Source organism: Eleginops maclovinus, chromosome 10 (assembly GCF_036324505.1).
Source record: "Eleginops maclovinus isolate JMC-PN-2008 ecotype Puerto Natales chromosome 10, JC_Emac_rtc_rv5, whole genome shotgun sequence".
NCBI lineage: Eukaryota > Metazoa > Chordata > Actinopteri > Perciformes > Eleginopidae > Eleginops > Eleginops maclovinus.
The window spans coordinates 6,020,149-6,037,088 of NC_086358.1; the positions used below are offsets into that span (position 1 = coordinate 6,020,149).

Genomic DNA, 16,940 nt, shown 5'->3' on the forward strand with positions numbered 1-16,940 from the left:
ACTTTTACCAAATTGCATCTCAAAAAATTAAGCCAGTGAACTCTTTGAGTCACAAAAGAGTAACATTATTTAAATGTTTCAAAAAGTCAAAGAACTTTGTTTGTCTGTAATGCTAGATGCAACAATATTATCTAGAATTATCACATGTAGAAATATAAATATATACACACATAAAAAGCATTTTTTCCACACAATGGTTGCTTTTACTTTTTATACTTTAAGTACATGACGTGAAATATAATCAACACTTAAATAAGACTTTAGTTACACCTGGAGGAAATTCACAATCTACCTCACATTTTAATGCACCGGTAATTGTGATCAAAACATATGATATGAATTATTCTGAAATGGGCCCATTTGCATAATGAGTTTTTTTAATCTTGGTACTTTAAGTATATTTTGATGCTAATACTTTTTTACTTTTACTTGAGTAACATTTTCAATGCAGGAGTTTTACATGTAACAGAGTACTCCTACACTCTGCTATTCCTACCTTGACTCAAGCACAAGATCTGAATACTTCTCCCACCTCTGCCTTCACACAACCACCCAGTCTCAATGCCTCCATGAGGTTTTTTTCTTTAAACTTTTGATTCATGATTTGAAGGAACAAGCTGCTCCACTCTTGCATAATTCAACAGCTTATGGGCTCAAATAGGCTACTTCGCACTGTGACTTTGCCAACTGTCCTTATTAGGTAAGAGCCAGGCAAGACTTTCAATTAATTCAGAGCCCTGGCAGCCACCCGTATACTGTACATGTTTAACAACAGGCCTCATGCCAGACAAAGTTTGCCAAGCAGAACAGATTGGACTGAGAAAATAGCATCGACATAACAGGGATAACCTTAATGCTCCATCATTAAAAACAACTGATCAGAAGGGTTTATGGGTGATGCTCATTTGGATCCTCTGAAGAGATAAAGAATTTATTCATCTTTATTTGGCCTCAGGCTATCAAATGTCAGTCACATAATACATTCAGACGAGCAACTCTTTATTCCCTATAGAAATGGATTTTACTTGTTCTGTTTTTCTCTTTTCTTCCTGCCCTGATTTACTTTAAAGAGATGCAGGTCAGGTTCATGAGATCATGGATGGATTACTGAACAGGCTTGACGGGCACAGGTCCAAGAAACCGTATTGTCCCCCTGGGCCCCCTTTGGCCTTCACTCACAAAATGTCACTCAAGGAAACACATACCTGCCGGAATGAGACTCAAAATGGACGAAAGTAATCACAGCATGACCACTGAGAGAAATAACTTGACCGCAAATTAGCCCCTGTGGCTAAATCTGGTACATTTACATGATGGACTAAAGTGTTCATGTTAATTCATGCGCATTGTTCCTTCCTAAATACAAATACAAAATGATCCAAACAAGATATGAAAAATAATCAAAAAATGATCACAAGGTACAAAACTTTACTGCAAAAAGAACATAGTGAAGACAATGTGACCAAAAAGTGATCACAACATGACCACAAATAGTAAGTAATTGACAACAAACAGTCAATAAATTACCAAAAAGAGACACAAAGTGACCAAAAATAGTCTCACAAATACTTAAAAGATTCACAAAGTCACCAGAAAGAGACACACAACACAGAGAGACACACCATGAGTGTAGGGATCAATCAAAAGAGGCTTACCAATAAAAAGTCTGTGTGTCTTGCTCCTGTAGTAGAGGTATTGGGCCCTTTAACATGTCTGTGCCCAGGGGGCCCATTGTCTCAGAATTTGCCCCTGCCTGAGGCTATAAAAAAGAGTGAACTGTTTCCAGTAGAACTCCAGTATCAGGAAAAGAGGGAGAATGAAGCCTCCCAAAAAAACCCCTCTATCCTGAAGTGGAAATGAGTGGATATTGAATAGATGCATCTTCAGCACCTCTTTGAGATATTCAGGTGTCTCATACCGCAGAACGTGCAGCGAGGCGAAGAGCTTCCTCGGGGTCATCTCATAAATCACAGTGAAGGTCAAGCACTGTGGGCTGACAGCAGAGAACATCAAGGGTCAAACACACCGGGGGGACACACACCTCTGAGCTGGGAACAAATAGAGCAGAGCTGCTCCTCCTCTCTGCACTTCAGACATCATGCGGATGTCCTAGTTTTTACTTTTTTGTGTCACCTCAAGTTTCTTGTTGTAAGGGGGTGGCCTTGTTTTTTTCACTGCTCTCAAATTCATCTTCATGCAGAGGTAACTTTGTGTTCTAGCTTATTTGAAACTGAGGGGATAGGTACCGTGCTCTGTTTTTGGGTTAGGGCTATCTATAACAGAACTAAATAATTGATCTTGTTAAAAAAAGATCTTGAAGGTTCTTCATGTTACGAGAAAATCATCGTATAGCAAAGAATGTATGGCTTAAACTGCCAAGACATGCCTAAAACCCAAATTAAAGTGTCTGAACATATCCAAGTCGCATTTGTCTGACTTAAGTGTGAACGAAGTAATTATCTAAAAGTTAAAAAACAGTATTTACTTAAAGAACGTTCCCCTGTGTTATTCTTTTAAATTTTCCAAAAACAACCCTTCAGAAAAATGCAGAACTCAACTAAATCTTTGGAGAATTCAGCAACATTTGCTCCCAACAGCAGGTAACTAAACTTTGAACAAAATAGAGATTTATTTAACTTTAGAGAACATATGGTGTACCAGGAAGAGTAAGAAATGGTAAACGTTATTGCTGCTGGCGTACAGAGCACTACTCCCTGCTCCAACACCTCCACACATTGGTTTTTGACCATCCTCAGCTGCCTCTCTGTCTCTTACTTTAGCTCATGGTTTAGCTTTTCCACTCCGTCAGTCTCCGTTGTTTCTCCAAAGGCAGAAAAAACTTTCTGAATGCAGTCACTACATAATTAATTTAACATATTTTTTCACCTTTCAAAAACTGAAATAAACTGTGTTGACAGTCACACCCCCCTTTGAATAAATAGTCCTCTTCTCTGCTGATTCTAAATCTTTCAATAACCCTCCATTTAATTTAGTGCACATTGCATTTTATAATCCAAACTGCGAAGGTCACATTGAAATGAATTCCCATAGAGCCAAATGCAACACATGAGAGATACTAATCACCGTTTTTTAATGATCACAAAATAATAGTATATGCACAATAGGGAGTCTAGATTCCAAGAGCTCTCGTAAATATAAGATGTTAAAGCAACCACTAAAAGTATCTGTAAATATTTGAAATCAGTTATATCGATGAACAACACCTGCATTTATCAGCACTCCTTATAAGTTTCATTCTTTAAACATTTTTCAGGGAACAATTTAGCAACAAAAAAACGTTAAAAGGTGTTCATTGATGGTTTTGGTGTTTAATTCTATTGGGACTACGTTTCCCAGAATTCCGCTTGGTATTTGCTCCTCGCAGTTGGTTGGCACCAGTTGATGACGCTCCAAACATGCGCATCTAACCTTGTGTTAAAAGCTGTTGTAAAACCTGCTTTTGAAACGGCGTCAAAACAGTTTTTTATGTTAGATTTAGCATTCAGAGATATTCGGGAGTCATGAACAAATACATCTTACCTGTTTCTGTGTTTGGGACAGTAATTGGAACTGCTGTTTTACTAAAGTGAGTAAAGAAAATGTCCCTGTACTGTGATGTAACTGTATATTTCACTCTGCATGTGTCACATTTGCTGCTGAATATACTGTTAGCTTTACATTAAGACTTAGTTAACAATATATTTCCATAATGTGATGTGTACTAAGTTTTGTTGTACTCGATTGGAGATAGCTTAATTGGTTTTGGTTTTAAGTATGCCTAAGTAGTAGGTTATTTCCTCCCATTATGAGGGATGAACACTTTAGCTGTAATATACAAACCAGTACACAACAACCTCACAAAGTACAGCCCAGTTATATAGATATATAGTCTTCACAAAGGCAGCTTTTATAACAGGGTGCTTGTCTTGGATTGTGTAGATGTAAAGGTGTTAATGACATTCTGCTCACTCATTCACAGTTAATAAGGATTGTGTGAACGCTGGGGAGTACTTTGTTTTTTCCATGTGTTATCTCACTGACAGTTATTTACATGAATGTATGAGCCTCAATAGTTGTGTTCAATTCAAGTCCAGGAATAAACAAACTTGTGTGAGGGTCAGGTCAAAAGTTTGAGACTGTGATGAAAACGAAAACATTGTGTGTGTCAGTCACAAACCCGGAGTCATGGCAGAATAAAACTATGAGGGTTTTCTCAGGTAGAATCACCAAGTTTGTTGTTATACCAAGTGCATTTATCCATAATATAACACTGATTAAAAACATTTTTGAAACAGGTAACGGCAATACAGCAGGGCACACTTTAAAAACACTACACAACCATAGTCAATCCGGAGGGGTCGGTTTCCCATATGTTTATGATTAAGAATCATGCATACTTTAATTTCTTAGCTACGGCCCTTACTGCATCAGTTAATATCGTGATTAAGTGCTGCATATTCCCAAACCAATTAAAAAGCACAAATCAGTGCAAAGTAAACCTGGAGCTGTGCGAGGCCTCTGGAGTTCAGGGGGCTGTGTTACAGTTGTCTGCTTTTCGCACTTGCAAATTTAGCCTTGAGGTGAATGGAGTGGTTATAACTTGAGTACGATAATATTACTCAATATATGTTAAATTAACTGGCAAAGCTAAACATCTTCCTGAGTAAAAGCATTGGGCTGATTATGTACACAGACAGGTGTTACATATTAGAATTGTTTGTGACATAAGGAAGACAAGATAGAAAGAGTTGAGTCCAGGCTCATTTGGAAGCAAGAGACAGATCTGATATTTTCATGCTGAAGAAAGAGCCTTGTTTAAATGCAATTGCACTAAACTAATTATTTTTACAGGAACCATATGACTGGAGGCCGGTGTACTAGTAAAGCTACCATAACTGGGAAGACTGTGGTAATAACAGGAGCCAACACCGGCATCGGGAAAGAGACGGCCCGGGAACTGGCCAAGAGAGGTGTGGAGAAAATAGGACTCTGATTTGCTCATCATATATAAAATCTTCAGTTGTTTTTTATGCTCACAATGACGTCCTTCTTTCTCCATTGTGGTATCATCAGGGGGTCGCATCATTATGGGATGTCGAGACATGGAAAAGTGTGAGACAGCTGCAAAGGAAATTCGAGGGAAGACCCTGAATCGTCACGTTTACGCTTGCAAACTCGACCTGGCATCAATGAAATCCATCAGAGAGTTTGCAGAGAAAATCAAACGAGGTGAGAAAACAAAAACAGGTTACTGTCACTACAGTTATGTGTTCAGTTATTGAGATAAAGCAGACCATAAAAGCTTCTTAAATATGATTGTGAGTTATAGTTATACCATTTTATGATCTTGTGTTTTTTTTGTCAGTAAGTGATCTATGTCAGTTTTGTGTGGAGACCAGGAAGAGTGGCTGTACATCAGATAATAAGGATCCTTATAACATCCTAAAATCCTAAAGATGATTTTGATTGTCTTGCAGAGGAGCAGCGTGTGGATGTTCTGATAAACAATGCAGGGGTTATGAGATGTCCAGCAGGAAAGACAGAAGATGGCTTCGACATGCAGTTTGGAGTTAACCACCTAGGTACCTAATTTAAGTCGTACAGAGTTTTTCCAAACCCTCTGAATGTAAGCTTTTTTTAATGTAAATATCTGAACTCTATCACCACCTGATTCTGAGAGCCTCTGTCTTCCTCCAGGCCACTTCTTGTTGACAAATCTTCTGCTGGATAAGTTGAAAGAGTCCGCCCCCAGCAGAGTGATCAACCTGGCCTCCCTCGCCCACATCGTTGGAAAGATGGACTTCGAGGACTTGCACTCGGAGAAAAAGAAGTTTGATACCAAGCAGGCGTACTGTCAGAGCAAGCTTGCCAATGTTCTGTTCACCAGAGAGCTCGCCAAGCGCTTACAAGGCAAGTCCACTGGCTGCTGCTTATGTGGGCATGTGTGGGAGGGAGTTCGGCCTGCGTTCTTGTTTGTAATTGGCCATTGGATAAGTATTTTTAAAACAATGCTGTGTGTGTGTGTGTAACAGGCACAGGAGTCACGGTGAATGCTGTGCACCCGGGCGTCGTTGCCACGGAGCTCGGGAGGCACACCAATCTGCACCAATCACAGTTCTCCACCACTGTGCTCAGTGAGTATCCTGCCTCCTTATTGGAGTCTGAGTTTAGAGAAATCAATAAATGTTAATCCAATGCAAATGCACGAATTACCCTGGGATGTATGAACTCTGTTACACGGCGTTGGTCTATTCTTATCTACTTGATATGTATAAATAAGCTTTGACAGGCTGCACTGCTGTTATAAAAAACGTGTCCTACTCACAACCAACTGTAGAAAAAGATATTCAGATTCCTTACTGAAGTAAAGATAGCAGTACCTAAAAAGACCAATTAAAAATACACTTGAAATATGAAACATGTACTTCTCAGCTAAATGTGTTATAATTATGAAAAGTTCAATCATTCAAAGTAATCAATGGACTGGAAATGCCCCCCGTGGGACTTAACTATTATATATTTGAGTGTTTAGTGATTATTATTCATGAAGCTAGTATTTAAAAACAACTTTGTATAATATTGTGTTGTTTCATCGATTGCAATGCATTGTAATTTATAAAGTCATAATAGCTTTTGAAAGGGAAAGCAACTTTATCAAATATTATGAAGAACGTAATTTGTATAACTATATATATCCCTCTGAATTGTAGTTATTTTAACTGGAAATTGGCACCTTATTACAAGTCACGATAACCTCCAGTTTGCTAATGTTGTCCCAGATAAATATATCAGATGCAGCGTTTTGTTCAGTATTTCATTTGACATTGTGTCTTATCTGGTTTCATCCTAAACTGTATTTTCGTATTTAATTCATTGTATTACTGCACCATTTTATTTATATATTATGTATACTCTATGTTGCACTGTTGGATGAGCCTTGGATTTTACATTTTCATCATCATTCATCATTGAATTTTGAACCCCCCTACAGGTCCTTTTTTCACGCTGTTGGTGAAGAGCCCGGAGCTGGGGGCCCAGCCTAGCGTCTACCTGGCCGTGTCCGAGGAGATGGAGGGAGTGACTGGGGGTTACTATGATGTGATGACAGAAAAGGAGCCTGCGCCTGAGGCTCTGGATGAGGATGTGGCTCGCAGGCTGTGGGAGGTCAGCAGCAGGCTGGTGGGTCTGGAGGAGGAAGGACAATTGAAACCCCCAACAGAGGTCCAGAGCAGAGCTGCCCAGCCGGTCCTCGCTCAGACACAGGGACAGAGTGTCGGTACTGTGGGGCTGTAGGCCTGCGCTGGCCTCTGGACCTGCAGGGGATAATGGACCTTTTATGGCTTGAGTTGTGCCAGGCTCGCTGAAATAACTCACAGTCTGAGTCTGAGTGGCTGCTTGTCTGTGTAAATGCATTGTTTTGTACAGGCCTTCATGTTCCTGCATCAGGATATTTTCTTTAAAACACGTTTAACAAGCAGCCTTTGAATATGGACTCTGTCTATTTTTTTTTAATCAATCGGGATCAAAATACTTGATTTAATGCACGGGAATTAGGTATTGTGACGGTTGCCTCATTTTGAAATTAAATAAATAAAACATGATTAATTCACTGCCCGGCCAAAAAAAGGTCACACACTCTAATATTCGTTGGACCGCCTTTAGCTTTGATCACGGCACGCATTCGCTGTGGCATCGTTTCCATAAGCTTCTGCAACGTCACAACATTTATTTCTGTATTGCATTCATTTTTCGCCAACATCTTGTATTGATGACGGGAGATTCGGACCACTGCGCAAAGTCTTCTCCAGCACATCCCAAAGATTCTCAATCGGGTTCAGGTCTGGACTCTGTGGGGGCCAATCCATGTGTGAAAATGATGTCTCATGCTGAGACTGAACCACTCTTTCACAATTTGAGCCCGATGGATCCTAGCATTGTCATCTTGGAACATGCCCGTGCCATCAGGGAATAAAGAATCCATTGATGGAATAACCTGGTCCTTCAGTATATTCAGGGAGTCAGCTGACCTCATTCTTTGGGCACGTTGCTGAACCTAGACCAGAGCAACTGCAGCAACCCCAGATCATAGCACTGCCCCCCACAGGCTTGTGACCTTTTGACAGGGCAGTGTATAAAATAAGCATAACAGAATGTGCAATAAAAATATATTAAAAAAACTAGTGATATGATACGAGGTGAAATCAAAATGTCCAAAAAGATAAAACAAATACAATTAAAATATGAACATAAGTTAAAGTAAAAACGTGCACATGTACTCCAATAAAGTGAGACTATGTAATACATTAGCACTTTCATTACCCTGCAAATGATGTCATAAACAAACACACTCTTTAATACACTCAGCATTTTGCTTCTGCAGCCTCATTTGGTCTGATATGACCCGTAGCCTATGGCAGCTAATGTTAGCAAACAGATATTGCCATGTCATTAACATAAGTGAATCAATTTGTTCGTTTGTTTTGTAACCTTTCCCTCTTATCTAAGGGCTACTGTTAGACAATATTTTAGTTTTATGCCGGAGGAAAAATTCATCCCTGAAACCCCATTATGCCTAAACACAGACGGTATCTCACACAGACATCAGAGAGATGAGTAAATCATGTCTCAGTCAGTTATTTGAACCTCATGTTTTTACAGATGGAGCCATCATGCATATTGGCTGTAGTAATTGTACTGTGGTTCATATTGAGAGTATGGCAAATGGTTTTATTAATGTGGATTGAAGCAGAAAATAATGACAAATAGCGCCATCTGGCTGCTAGCGTCAAAACTCAGACGGTAGTTTGAAGTGTTTTGTCATTTGTCTTACAGATCATTCAAACATATCATTATGTATCTAGGTTATGGATGTAGATTTGGTTAAATGTGTAAATGTTCTGTATTGGAATCCTTTGATTGAATAAGAAAACAAGTTTGCAGACACTTGGAAATTGCTTGCCTTTTTCGTAATACAAAATAGAAACGTGATCTGCTTTAAAAGTAAATCAGATTTGTTTTAATATTGCTGTCCATTGGACTGCGATGCACTGCAAATCACTCATCAGAAAATGCAAATTATTTTGTATAATGTTCTGTAATTGTTTGCGGAATGTAATATACTAGACTAAAAATAGTGATATTGTAGAAAATGGAAACACATGCAAACATATAACATAACATAAGGGAATTCTGTTAAAGGAGGTACAAACTACGGGTGGAGCCTGGCTGGGTTGGTCCGGGCTGATGGGCTGAATGCGGCTACTTGTACTGGCTGCTGAGTGACATTTGGGCGACAGGCTGGCAAACATGGTGCCGGGGGTGCATCCTCCCTTCAGCAGGCGACGCAGGGACAGAGCCATGCGAGACTTGGACACATTTCCACCCACTTGGGCTCGAGCCGCAGGGCTCCACTCGCCTTCTCCTTCCCCGGTCTCTGTCCGCCGCTCAGACACAGAGGTGCTGTCCAGGGCCACGCTGATGGGAGAGGGACAGGCCGGGGTGTGGGCCAGGAAGGTGAGGGAGGGTGAGGCAGTTGCAGTGGGGTAGTCAGTAAAGCCGGAGTAGACAGCGAGGTGGGGGACGGGAGTGGTGAAGCGACACAGCTGAGGTCAAAGGGCAACAGACACAACATCAGGCAGAGCATAAATGGCATTTTGGGGAACTTAGAGCAAGTGTTATACTTACTTAAATATCATGATGTTCAGAATAGGTCAATACCAATAGGACAGAGAAATGATATGAAAACTCAAGACAAACAGATAAACATGAGGTGGTTTGTGGATGTTTTATTAGTACAAGGTCATTTGAGGTGAAGCCACACTGTATAAGCTTTCTCTGGTATAAAATGCATTAGCATTATCCTAACTTAGTTAACTTTTTGTTTTGCTTTTACTCTTGCCTATTGAAAAACAAATCAAGTTAGGAAAGTACTCATCTCACATTTCTAATCGTCTCAGACCTCTCAGTGCACAGAAGAATATCCATCCCAAAAGTATTTGAGAGATCCATTGCATAGGGCTTTTTCCAACAGTGAATCCCAAAGTACAGATCAATACGGGCCACTCTCTGCACTAATGCACACTGATCATCATTTTCCCTGAAACTGTAAACCCTGGATCGTTTATTTCAGTGTTGGTTTACCAGTGGAGACTCACGCTGGGGCCTTTCCAGAGGATTATTTTAGACGAGCAACACAATCACTGGGCTCTTCTAAGCTTTCCAGATTGTTAGAGACTGCATGCGCACTCCCTGGAGCATGGTGCTGTCAGACAAACTTTCTCTTTCTAGAATAAAATAAATCAACCTAGACCTCTAAAGTCTACTTATACTATTGTCTAACCCTGTTTAATGTGTGTGTTCTTCAGGAAGTGAACTCAGATATTTTACTTTTTAGTAAAAATTGAAAGAAATACTGTTTTACAATTAAGTCCTGTCCTTGTATTTTAATTACTATCAAGGTATGAGCAACTAAAACCAGAACACATTCTCCCATGGTCCCATTTGAGACCAATGTTTATTATATCACTGAATTGTAATTATTTATTTTCTAACTATGTTTACTGCTAGGTAGCTTGCAATTCTCAACTTTTTGTCAAAATGTTATCTTAAGCTATAATAATACATAAATTATATTTGGATTATTATAACTAACCCTAACCCTGTAATGGTTCAGTCTCCAAAGAAAGTAAAAAGGGAATTATTTACCTCTTATTTTTAGTGGAATACCTAGTATTTAATAGCAGAAATTGGAAATACTACAGTATCACACAACTGCTTCACAATTGTATTTAAGTACAGTACTTGTATTTGGTTAATATCAACCCCCTTTTTCTATAATAACATATTCTGAATCAACAGCTGGACAGTGATGTAGTTGTGCTCTTGAACATACCCCTACCGGACTTCATTTCCCATAGGGCCTTGCTAAAGAGGTAAATAAGTTTGCGTCCAAGGTACAACTAGTTTCCCCTGCAAAGAAACACCTACTGATTGAGTAATACCTGTGAAGGTGGCTCTTCAGAGAGACGTCTTGCTTCGTGTGGAGGTCGTGTTTATTTGAAGAGGAGTTGGACGGTTCTTCTCTCGGGGCTACCAAACTAGCTCGCTTTTTTCCAGAAGGTAAAACGACAGCAGCAGCAGCTAGCTTCAACTAGACTTCACGCCGTCCTCACATTAAGCTGCGTGCACTCTGCAGATGTATATAGCAGTAAAATAACTGTGTATGTTAGCAGGAAAAGACAACATAATATACAGCCATTACATTATGGTACTGTGTGCGTAAAGTGTATTCAGTCCGTTGTTAAGCTGAGGCATCGTTTTGAGGCACATCTCTGCCATTCTACCATAACTGCCTCCATGACCTGTTTAAGTAACTGCATTGAAAACTGACCTTTTTAATAGGAGCAAGTATTGCCACAGGTGTTACATGACTTCTGGACAGTTGCTTCCACTGTGATTTATTTAGAAATGCACAGGTAAAAGACTAGAAGAATAGAGTAGAAGCTTAGGGTGTGATAACAGCAATGTCAGTGTAATCTCTAAACATTTATATGCATTATGTATCAGCATGGCAGAGCCACAGAAGAAAGGAGACATGCTACCTGAGGATGTTGGCACAGATGACTGTCTGACTTCGTACACACACATCTACAGTCCAGATTTACTCAAGTAAGTATGAAAGAAATGTTCCGTTGACTGGCAAAATCTAAGGGTGAGCTAATTGTTGACATGTTTGTTGCTGTTATAATTGCTGATGGTTTCCACTTTATTTCTCAGAGATCAGGTGGCTTTTATCACAGGTGGTGGATCTGGAATTGGACTGAGGATAGCAGAGATCTTCATGAGGTGAAAAGACTTATTATTTTCCTGTAACATGCCCAGATACGTCTGAAATCTCCAAATATATTTAGTCCAATTTAACTCATTCATACATGCACAGGCCTTATGTTAAGAAATAAATACTCTGTCAGCAATATGTTGTCAGTATTTATCAAAAGTAAATTTGTGTGAGTGAGATAGTATGTATGTACTTTACACCTTCTGGTTGTGTTATCTGACAGCCTGAGATTCATAATTATGCTTGTGTGACAAAGTTGACATAGTTCAGTAATCTACTCGAGTGGTAGAAATCTCTGTTGCGGAGTAAGTGGCAAACCGTGTAACTTTAGCCGTTGTCTTGGCTGTCTTTTTTACAAGCACCCAGATTAACATCCAATTAAACTACTACTTACTCACAATTATCGATATTTTTTGAATGCCATTTGCCTTTTATCCCTTTTTCTTTTTACCTTGCTTCCTCTTCCTTCTGTCCCTCACGCTCTACCTTATCTATTTTATCCTAAATTACTCCCCTCTTTAATTTCAGACATGGCTGTGACACAGTGATTGCAAGCAGGAACTTGGACAAGCTCAAAGAGGTGATTCCTCTACCTATTTTCCATAAATTCTATATCTGAAATTATAACTACATGTATTGGCATTATACCATTTTATTTTGGGTCTCCTTAGGCAGCTAAAAAACTGTCTGCAGCATCTGGACGCCGCTGCCTCCCCCTGTGTATAGATGTGAGGCAGCCTGAGAGCATCGCAGCTGCTGTGGATGAGACCCTGAAAGAGTTGGGCCGCATTGACATCCTCATAAACAGTATGTGACACAAATAAACAAGCCTAAATAATACATTTCTATTCAAATTATAACGTATATTGTTTTGCAAATACATTTTAAGGTGTCTAAATGCAGAATATGAGCAAGTAACCTTTAAACAACTGTGAACGTTTTTGGTTTAATCATCAACTTTTCTGATGCTGCGTATCTTTATCTTCTATCTTTGCACCCTAATCTCCTTTACAAACTATTACGTCACTATATGACATAAACATGTACCACATATTAACACAGTTATAGCTTTAATGGCTTTGGTTGAAGTCATGGTTGATGTTGTTGACAGATGCTGCTGGAAACTTCCTCTGCCCGGCTACGTCACTCTCCTTCAATGCCTTCAAGACAGTGTTGGAGATAGACACTATGGGCACATTCAACACCAGCAAGGTGGTTTATGAGAAGTGGCTGCAGGTAAAGGACTTATTTTATCGATGTTATTGTGTGTTATTGATCATTTCAATAAGATTCTCTCATTGCAATTCCCTTTGGTCACCAGTAGAGGACAGTATAGATCAGAGATGACTGATTACTTTGTGTCTAAATGGGATTTAAACTGCTGCCTCTGCTCTGAAGCTTATGTATTATTTACCCATGGCATTCCTTTTGACACTCCCATCATTTTTTGGGGCGCAGGATCACGGTGGCAGCATCGTGAACATCTCTGCAACACTTGGATACAGGGGACAGGCCCTCCAGGTGCATGCTGGCTCTGCTAAGGCTGCAAATGGTAAGAACTTGTTGAATGTTACTAAAATAATACTTAAATTTGAATGTAATGACTTAATGTTGACGCTCTTATCCCCCAGATGCCATGACCAAGCACCTGGCAGTGGAGTGGGGCCCCAGTGGGGTGAGAGTCAATACTGTGGCTCCAGGTCCCGTCTCTGGCACAGAGGGCTTCCGCAGACTGGGTAAAATATTTAACACAATATCACAAAAAACAGCTGATTTATGGGTAATCAAATAACACTTGTGTTAAGGATAAAATGTCCCCATAACAACCACACTTTTTGATCCCATAGCAATTACAGCATATAATCATGAATTCTGATTTAAAATGAGTAAAGGTGGAATAGATTTTAATATGGAGAGTTTAAAAATAACGGTAGCAACTTTTAAATGTAACTCTTATCCACAGTCCCAAATATCGAGCTTGGATTTCTTTTTGTCCTAATGCCTCAGGTGGTCCCAGAGGCGAGGCTGCAGGTGCCTTTCAGTCCATTCCTCTGCAGCGAGCGGGCAACAAGACAGAGATGGCCCACTGTGCTCTCTTCCTGGCCAGCCGGGCCTCCTCCTACGTGACGGGAGCCATCATGGTCGCTGACGGTGGAGCGTGGCTGACCTCCGTTAACGACGTCTCCATGCTGCTGGGTATAGCCTCTAAATCTGCTAAACTCTGAACAGGGGAAGCTCTGTCCTCCTCCTGACCCAGGTGTGTAGGAGGAGGTGTAGCTTGAGCTCCATGGAGAGAATTTTATGACTGAGAATGTGATTGTGCTGTGCATTGTGTCAAAGTTCGGATGACAGGAATACAGTGGCCTAATCCATAATAATCCACTTGTTTTTCTTATTTTTTCAGGTTATTGGTCATCTGAAAAGAAAAGAGACAAGTGAATGCTGGATAAAAGAGTCATTTCAGTGCCATCTGTAGGACATGTACAGTATTTTCCGTAAGAGTGAATAGAGTTGAACACTAACATACTAACTACTCTGTTTTATAATCTTAGTAGACTTAATTATGTAACAATTCAGGGATTTTCACCCAGTACAACGCTGTGCATCGTCATCATGCATTTCATGTTTAATGTGATTTTTGTAATACCTCTCATTTATAAATAAAACATCCATAATTCAAATTAAATGACAAATCCTTTTTTTTTGTTACAACAACTGTCTCCATCTTGCCTTCTTCTGTTTGACTGGCATAAGGATGCATTCTTACTTAATCATTCAAACTTTCTTGATATACATGTGTAGATTATATAAGTGGTTCCCTACCTACAAAGCTAAGGGTCCGCAAGTTGATTGATGAAAATATGCCATAGGGACTGTTGCTGTCCCAAAATATATTGTTTTGTTCTGACTTTTTTTGTCTTGTGAAATTACAATGTTTTTATTTTATTTATAATTTAATATAATTCATTGGATTAGTTCAAATAAAATACAGCAATTGCAAAACTGAGTCAGATGGGGGCACTAAAATATTACATTTGCAACCATATAACGTGACCAATTCCTCAGAAAAACACTTCTCTGTCCACTTGAGGACTGCCAACAATTGCATGTTGTTTTACATGTCATTTAATATTATTTAACTCAATAGTGTAAGCATAAAAGCAGTTTTATGCTTACAAGCAGAGGTGGGATAAGTCCTGGGATCTTGTACTTAAGTAAAATTAGAACTACCAATGTGGGAATACTCTGTTACAAGTAAAAGTCCTACATTCAACATTTTACTCGAGTAAAAGGACAAAAGTATTAGCATCCACCTATACTTAAAGTACCAAAATGAATGACTCATTATGCAAATCAGCCCATTAAGAAATGTGTTGATTATACTTGTTGATCCATTAAAGTGTTATCAAAGATGCTAAAGGTGCAGCTTATCTTATTTCCTTTGTATGTTGCAGGGTATCTTGTGAATTGTACTCCAGGTCTTACTAAAGTCGTATTTAAGTGTTGTTTATTTCACACTGAAACATCTGCCCTTAAAGCTCCTCTTGCTGACCCTGAATTTTAACCTCTGTGGTGCAGGGATGCTTGCCCCAAATGTATGCATATGTGTGTAGGACCATGGCTAGAATATAACCCTTGGCTATTTTGCGAAAACAAATCATTAGGCCCCATTTGATAGCTGCTATGAAACCAGATACTGCGGGGTGTTTTGTACGCTTGCGTGAAACGTCAGTGGTGTGTATGCGGCTGGAGGAGGAGGAGGAGGAGGAGGAGGAGGATGGGACACTGCTGATGCTGATGCGAGAGCTTTCCGTTTTCTGTGATCAACATCGGAGGACTGACTGCCAAATGATGGAGCTTTTTGGTCATATTTCACCCCCTTTCTATTCAGTTGTTGACCTCAAAATGGGACGCAGAGACTGATGTGTTTTGGAGACGGAGATCATAAGAGAATTTGAGGAGGAATCATCGGTTTCGTCTCGTCACTCGTCTGGCCTGACACAGGTGGATTTGCCGCTGGAAAACGGCATCGAAATGAAGACATAATATTGGACTATAATAAAGGCAACAGTGTCTTTAGTTTCCTCTCAAAACAGTGGACTATCGAAGCTACTATTTGGTGTAATATAACACGGAGAGGTAGGAGATAGCCTGCTTTACGTGTCTGTTAGCTAATAGGCTAATTTTGCTAGCTAGTCAGTTAGCATCTTCTCTGGCCAATGGCACGACAGAAGTGGGATGCTCGAAGGAGGAGTTAACGTTAGTTGCTAGCATAAATTCATTGGAAGGTCTCACTGTCGCTGTTATATTTAGTTTACCGCCATCTAATGAGACATTTAACGTCATAACTCGAGGTTTATTTAGCATGGAGTAACACATTGCTGCTCGTTCGACTCCTGAGCAAATTAGCTTGCGATGCAGAAGACTGGATAATCGGCTAGTTTAAGCTAATGTTGACAAACTGTTGACCGAACGTGTTATTCTGTATTTGTTCAAATTGGCTCACGATTGGAGATGCTGTCAGTAGTGTTTGTCAGTTAATTCCTGAGGCTTTTATTGTGGTGATATGCCAGCTTTCCAGCCGATGTGAAGCATGTTGGCGTTGGATGGTGTGAAGCGGAGACATTTGGAAACAACCAGGAGAGGACCTGCCATGACAGAGAGTCACATAGTAGGTCAAAACTCATTAAAATTAGTAAGGATTAGACACTAACCTCCTTTGAATTTATTTTAAAGTTGGGTAACAGTGTTGTCAAGATGTGGATGGCAATTGCTGTAGTTAATACACAATATACTATGTGTTAATATGTTGGCTTTCTGAACCTCTTTGAATTACCCTGTTCTACATACTGTTAAAATACAATATCTTCTGGCATTGTTTTAATGAGAGGCAGACAATACTGCATATCATATCTGAGATGTGTAATGCCGTTTAAAAACATGGCATTAAAGTTGAAGAGCTGGATCTTGACAGTGAGATAATACACCAGGTTTTGTGAAGTTTTCAAAGCGGATCAGCCATTATAAATGGAAGCGACAGTCCTGTCTGGCCCTTTGGGGCACACACAGTGGGAGTCAGAACTGCCATTTCCTCTCGGATTTC

The 16,940-nt window shown here is 39.8% G+C and overlaps 2 protein-coding genes across 3 annotated transcripts; both read left to right on the plus strand.

Moving 5' to 3' along the window:
• The first annotated feature begins 3,412 nt into the window (after window positions 1–3,412).
• On the plus strand, window positions 3,413–7,486 carry LOC134871172 (retinol dehydrogenase 13-like). The gene is made up of 7 exons (XM_063893810.1): window positions 3,413–3,586; window positions 4,852–4,970; window positions 5,074–5,229; window positions 5,478–5,582; window positions 5,698–5,910; window positions 6,033–6,134; window positions 6,992–7,486. The coding sequence occupies exons 1-7, from the start codon at window positions 3,522–3,524 to the stop codon at window positions 7,291–7,293; spliced, it is 1,062 nt and encodes a 353-aa protein (XP_063749880.1). The 5' UTR covers window positions 3,413–3,521; the 3' UTR covers window positions 7,294–7,486.
• A 3,413-nt stretch (window positions 7,487–10,899) lies between these two features.
• decr2 (2,4-dienoyl CoA reductase 2, peroxisomal) lies at window positions 10,900–14,522 on the plus strand. Of its 2 annotated transcripts, none has more exons than XM_063892535.1 (10): window positions 10,900–11,118; window positions 11,566–11,667; window positions 11,776–11,844; window positions 12,365–12,416; window positions 12,508–12,643; window positions 12,948–13,072; window positions 13,295–13,388; window positions 13,468–13,572; window positions 13,844–14,093; window positions 14,241–14,522. In XM_063892535.1, the coding sequence occupies exons 2-9, from the start codon at window positions 11,567–11,569 to the stop codon at window positions 14,059–14,061; spliced, it is 900 nt and encodes a 299-aa protein (XP_063748605.1). In that variant the 5' UTR covers window positions 10,900–11,118; window position 11,566; the 3' UTR covers window positions 14,062–14,093; window positions 14,241–14,522. The 2 variants fall into 2 exon arrangements, with proteins under 2 accessions (XP_063748605.1, XP_063748604.1); XM_063892534.1 differs by having other exon boundaries at window positions 13,844–14,032.
• Window positions 14,523–16,940: the final 2,418 nt, after the last annotated feature.

Coding starts and splice junctions, on each gene's coding strand:
- decr2 (XM_063892534.1), top strand. CDS start 11,567: ATGGCAGAGCCACAGAAGAAAGGAGACATGCTACCTGAGGATGTTGGC. Junction 13,389..13,467: donor CTCTGCTAAGGCTGCAAATG/GTAAGAACTTGT, acceptor CTTATCCCCCAG/ATGCCATGACCAAGCACCTG. Junction 13,573..13,843: donor AGAGGGCTTCCGCAGACTGG/GTAAAATATTTA, acceptor CTAATGCCTCAG/GTGGTCCCAGAGGCGAGGCT.
- LOC134871172 (XM_063893810.1), top strand. CDS start 3,522: ATGAACAAATACATCTTACCTGTTTCTGTGTTTGGGACAGTAATTGGA. Junction 5,583..5,697: donor GTTTGGAGTTAACCACCTAG/GTACCTAATTTA, acceptor GTCTTCCTCCAG/GCCACTTCTTGTTGACAAAT. Junction 5,911..6,032: donor GCTCGCCAAGCGCTTACAAG/GCAAGTCCACTG, acceptor TGTGTGTAACAG/GCACAGGAGTCACGGTGAAT.